At 39.4% G+C, this 5,285-nt stretch overlaps 2 protein-coding genes across 2 annotated transcripts in view; one reads left to right on the top strand and one right to left on the bottom strand.

Annotated features, from left to right (window-relative positions):
* LOC108574657 (tyrosine-protein kinase Btk29A-like) overlaps window positions 1-650 on the bottom strand; it is a gene marked incomplete at its 3' end in the record, with an annotated part of 52,343 nt that extends 51,693 nt beyond the window's left edge. Inside the window, exon 1 of the mRNA XM_017937280.1 lies at window positions 471-650. Within this exon, the coding sequence (XP_017792769.1) occupies window positions 471-638 (168 nt within the window). The remainder of the gene's footprint in view (window positions 1-470) is intronic.
* A 3,167-nt stretch (window positions 651-3,817) lies between these two features.
* LOC108574691 (mediator of RNA polymerase II transcription subunit 7) lies at window positions 3,818-4,983 on the top strand. Its single transcript, XM_017937315.1, has 3 exons — window positions 3,818-4,499; window positions 4,562-4,714; window positions 4,783-4,983. Exons 1-3 carry the CDS (start codon window positions 4,170-4,172, stop codon window positions 4,981-4,983), a joined length of 684 nt encoding a protein of 227 aa, XP_017792804.1. The 5' UTR covers window positions 3,818-4,169.
* Window positions 4,984-5,285: the final 302 nt, after the last annotated feature.

Genomic DNA, 5,285 nt, shown 5'->3' on the forward strand with positions numbered 1-5,285 from the left:
AGAGTTTCTCTTGAATATTTGAAAATTAACAATGTTGCAAAATGGAGGAGTTAACCCTTTAATCCTTTTCAAAGGAGAAAAATTCTAGGTGCCGTATCTAAATTTCATTCGAATATCTGGAAAAATGTGGTGAATAGAAATTGTTCGGCACAATTTTTGCATCTTGCTCTTCTCCTGTGTAACAACAATTCCAACGACACGTTTTACGTCACGAGCAAGAGGGTTAATTTATATTTGTCCACATTTTATGTTTCATCCCGAAGGAGAAGTCCTCTGTTTAATTACAACTTACAAGTCTATTTGGACAGAGTATTCTCTCTCGTTCAACCCCGCTAATGGAACGAATTTTTTTGCGACCCCCCCAGAGCACAGAGGAAACGTTAATGGCGCGCGCGGTGCACGACTTAGGGGAAAAAGACTTAGGTCGGTATTTCGATCGTTTCTCGAAACGGCAAAAAGCTACCACGTACCTCTCCATCGCCGTCGTAGTAGACGAGGTAGCGTCTCGTCAGGATGAACCAGCGTTGCTTGTAGTTGACGGGGGTGAAGCGTTTCTTGTTCTGGGACCTCTTCACCATGAACCCCTGCCGCACCACGTCCCCGCTTTTTGGCTCCACCTTCCCATCTTTCCCCGCCATCCCCGATGGAGGGCCACCCTGGGGATATGGATGGTAACAATTCGATTATCCACCGTCGATTTCACGCGGCACAGCGTGAGTGCAAACGTGTGCAGGATTGCTTAACCCTTTTGTCGTTGCTATCCGCGAGACTGTACGCGCTTTGAAAATTTGTCGCCTTGATTCGACAGCTTTAGTTTTTTTGTACTTATCACCTTCACTCGATAGCTTCGGTTCTTTCAATTCTCACCTTGGTTTAACCCTTAATCTTAACCTTTTGCGCACCTTAATTTAACCCGTAATTTTAACTTTTCGCGCACCCCGATTTTAACCCTTTGTAATTTTAACCATTTGCGCGCCTCAATTTTAACTTTTGCGCACTTCCACTTTAAATTTAACGAAAGAAGTTTCAAAACGATATACGACCCGATGTACGTTGCGTATTAAAATCTGTCGCGGTGAAAGGGTTAACGCGTCCGCTGCCACCGTCGAAGCATTGTCGACAGAGTGCGAGTTGCCCTGTGCCACCGTCGACAGAGTGTCGACCGGGGTCACACCGTTGCGACGTGTAAAGTCGATAATGAAAATCGTGAATTACGAATTGGTGACAGAAAGAACGACCTGCTGTGTGCCACCGTCGACACTGTGTCGACAGAGTATCGATTCGTCACCGGGTGGCGACGTGAAAAGTCGATAATGAAAATCACGAATTACGAATTGGTGACAGAAAGAACGACCTGTTGTGTGCCACCGTCGACACTGTGTCGACAGAGTATCGATTAGTCACCGGTGGCGACGTGAAAAGTCGATACTGCGTGATGGACGACGCCGATGAAAATCGCTTGTCTGACAGAGAGTACGGAATTGGTCACAGGCGATTCGTTGCTCGTAATTCTTTTGTCGCAGCGTATGTATCAATTAGGTTCGTGAGGTGAGAGGTGGTAAAACAGAGTGGGAGGATTGAAATTAGTTTGGAAATTTTTGGGAAAAATGATCTGGGTGTTGCGAGTATGATAATTGAAAGATCGACGATGAAGTGTAACGTGAAATTATTGCTATCCTGGTTGAGGAAAAATTTGGAAGACGGTAAAGAGGAACTCGCATGACTAATCGGGCAATAATCGGTTGGGAAGTCGAGGAATTCTTTCGCTGTATTTGAAGTTTGATTCGACGCGATACGACGATGCCCGACGAGTATGCTGCATCGTTAAAGGCATTTACGTGTTACTCGGATTGATTGAAACGCTTAATTCTTCGCTTCTTTGCGAACGACCTGCAGCGTTCCTCCAAGTTTTCACTCTGGCACAAGTTGCACGAAGACTAATTATACGCGAGTCCCGCGATGAACTTTCAATTATCCCCAATAGTTCGAATTTCGCGTACGGTCAATCTGGATATATATTATCCGAGCATGTATTGATCGATCTTCTTTTACACGCCGAATTTTTTTATTAATAATTCCCGTACAATTATTCCACGACGTTAATCCTCAGCCCGTAATTCGCGGTGGATATTATTCGACGATACGAAAAATATCGACGTGTCATTTCGGGGAAATTTACGACGATGATATAAAGTCGAGAATAAAAAGAAGAAAAAAAAACGTGAAACATTTTACCTATACGTATGTACGAAGGGAAAAAAAAGTATTTAGAACGTAGAGAAAAGGGAGATGGAACGAAAGAAATACTTAAAACGTTCACGGAGATCAAGATATAAAGGTTTTAGGGATATTCTGGACCTCCATTAAAGCCAGCGTGACTCGCCAGCGAAGAATTTCCATTCAAAATAGAGAGCCGGAGAATCGAGCTGAAAACCTTCGGTCCCGTTCTCATGAGACAACCCTAGACCATTTTCGTTCCCGTAACAAAACTCGAGAGCCAAAAAACCTTCTACCAATCCGACCACTTTAACCATAAATAAATACACATTACGCACGCGTGTATCGTAAATATTGTAAGAGCCGGTGTATAGCTATTATCGAAAAATAATGGCGTTCACTGCGACAGACATGTGAAAACGTAATATCTAACGTGACGTACAATAGTATTACATATGAATTTCCATTATAAAGGCTAGATTACATTACAGCGAAAGAACGAATGCTTTATTACACTGTCACTCGTATTTCTATGGTTAAGTAGATATCTAAATACTTCTACTTAATTGTAATAATTTTCAAAGAAACGTCGGTAGACAATTTTACAATTTTTTCATAGAATTTTCGTTGCATCGTACGAAAGTTCGATACAAAAGATATGTCGCGTTGTTTACAATTCTCGTGAAAATAAAGGCACATTCAAATGCGTCTAATTTTGGCGATGCAGCCTGCAACTTTTTTTATGTGAAACTCAATAGGGAGATACGAACACTATACGAATCGTGTACGAACTTCAAATCGAATTCTATTCTTTGTTTCACTCATAGTGTAGGATTTTTCGAAAAACTTGAATCACCATGCAAATGTTCAATTGCAAATATCGAAGGGAATGATGAGAGAAGAATCGTAGAGGCATTCCTCTCGAAATTACCAAAAATAACAGAACAGCGAGATCAACGACAACGCGATAGTTTGTGGTTATCCTGATACTCGGCTTATATGAATATTCCTATGTGAAAGTTTAGCCGGAATAACATTGATACGGGCGGAATTCGTAACAGAAAATCGACTTACCATGCACCAGGGTACTGCTACCACCTCGCAATTTCAATGCTTGTCAGAAACATGACCGGTGCCCAAACAAAGAATTCACGTGGAACGAACGCATACACACACCGACAATCTGTCAAACGAAGACGTTGGAAATTCACGAGATAGCAGGAAATACCTCACTACGTTAGTAAAGCATTTATCCGAAAGCCCGTGAAGTCGTGAGAACGATATTCCAAACAGAAAACAAACAATATCCACAGATCGACTTCTTCGTTTTGCTAGTTAAACAACGAAAATCCCCAATCTGGGTTCGACGTCCTGCTGGCATTAACGTATTAACTGGCCAGCAGAGAATACCTGTTGACTCATTTTAAAAAAACAAGATGGCGGACTCGAAGGCTACGTTACATGTTGTTTTGTTTTAGTTGCACGATATTTGCCTTTAGTTAATTCGTGGTAAAAAGTTCGCGAGATGTGCATAGAAACACTGTGATTAATCTTACGTTTCCGAATAATGGAACATAAATAAACAAGTACGTCGAAAAGATTGTGAAACCACGTTAATATAACCTAGCTTGTAGTATCGATGCATCGAAAGTGACGTTAGATTCTACGGTTCAACTTTGTAATATATAGATGTTGTTTTTGAAGTCGTATTATAGACTACTGTTCTTGATTATTATGAATATTATATGAGTAGAATGTAAATTGTGTAAAAAAAAAAGTGACGTCTACGCGCGAAATTACGGACCTGCGCACTAACTTCGACACTCCAGTCAGTTTGACAACAGTGTTTCCTTCAGTTGAACTTAACCTAGTGTGCATCTTCGAAGAGGCTGTTGCTTCAAGAAAAATTACACTTTACCGCTTCTTAACAACACTCAAACTGAACGTCCAGAATGGCAGCCCCAGAGGCGATACAAGTCAGCTCGCTTCCTCTACCACCAGTTCAATATATTAATTTATACACAGACGAAAATGTTCGTCGAGGTAGAGCACCACGACCACCTCCACCGATACACGATACTTATTCTATGTTTGGAAATGTATTTAACGCGGACGACACGATCATTAGACCCCTCGAAGCACAGGGAATTAAAAGATTATACCCACAGCATTTCGATCGACGACGGGAGTTGAAGAAATTGAATCACTCCCTACTTGTTAATTTTTTGGATTTGATAGATTTGCTTGTACAATGTCCTGATAGTCCAAGACGTGCAGAGAAGGTAAGTATTTTATAATATAAATATTATTATTACTACACAGTAAAGGTTACTAATATCTGCAGGTGGAAGATCTTAGTTTATTATTCATTCACATTCATCACTTGTTAAATGAATTCAGACCGCATCAAGCAAGGGAAACCCTAAGAGTGATGATGGAATTACAGCGTAGACAACGTATTGAAACAGCACTTAGGTTTCAAAAACATTTAGAAAAAGTATGATCTTTATACTTTGTACAGTTAATGATGTTGCGATTAATGGCAATTGCTATTACTTTGTATAGGTTCAAGAAATTTTACAACACGCATTGCAAATGTTACCAGACACTTCAGAACTTGATTCCAAGTTAGCAATAAATACAGATGCCATGGAATGTGTTGACAGTCTAGGTTCTGAGCAACAAACTCCTGATCCATGTAGTCCAAGTGACCGTATTATGTGCAAAGTAATAGATGACATGATCTCAACAAATGGATTATTTTAAATAATGAAATATTTATATATTTTTGTTTCTAATCTTACCCTGTAAAAATCGTTGTAATTACAAGTGTAACATAAATTGTAATAATAATAATTCTAGAAGTTTATTTATTAAATGAAGAGAAAAACAATTTTTATACAGTTTATTTAGTTAATGTATACATTGCATATTCTAAGACACAAAGTTCGAATAAATCGTTTTTATTTCTCTAATAATATTGTAATCAATTTACTAAATTAATGTTTGTGTATTCAAAATTGTAGTAAACAAACAATATTTTTAGCATATTACAATATATTAATACA

The sequence above is a fragment of the Habropoda laboriosa genome, unplaced genomic scaffold (assembly GCF_001263275.1).
Source record: "Habropoda laboriosa isolate 0110345459 unplaced genomic scaffold, ASM126327v1 scaffold203, whole genome shotgun sequence".
NCBI lineage: Eukaryota > Metazoa > Arthropoda > Insecta > Hymenoptera > Apidae > Habropoda > Habropoda laboriosa.

What these genes read in the sequence shown, in the direction of transcription:
- LOC108574691 (XM_017937315.1), top strand. Translation starts at nt 4,170, where the DNA reads ATGGCAGCCCCAGAGGCGATACAAGTCAGCTCGCTTCCTCTACCACCA. An exon ending in GTCCAAGACGTGCAGAGAAG is followed by an intron (nt 4,500 to 4,561) that starts GTAAGTATTTTA and finishes TAATATCTGCAG; the next exon opens with GTGGAAGATCTTAGTTTATT. An exon ending in TTCAAAAACATTTAGAAAAA is followed by an intron (nt 4,715 to 4,782) that starts GTATGATCTTTA and finishes TACTTTGTATAG; the next exon opens with GTTCAAGAAATTTTACAACA.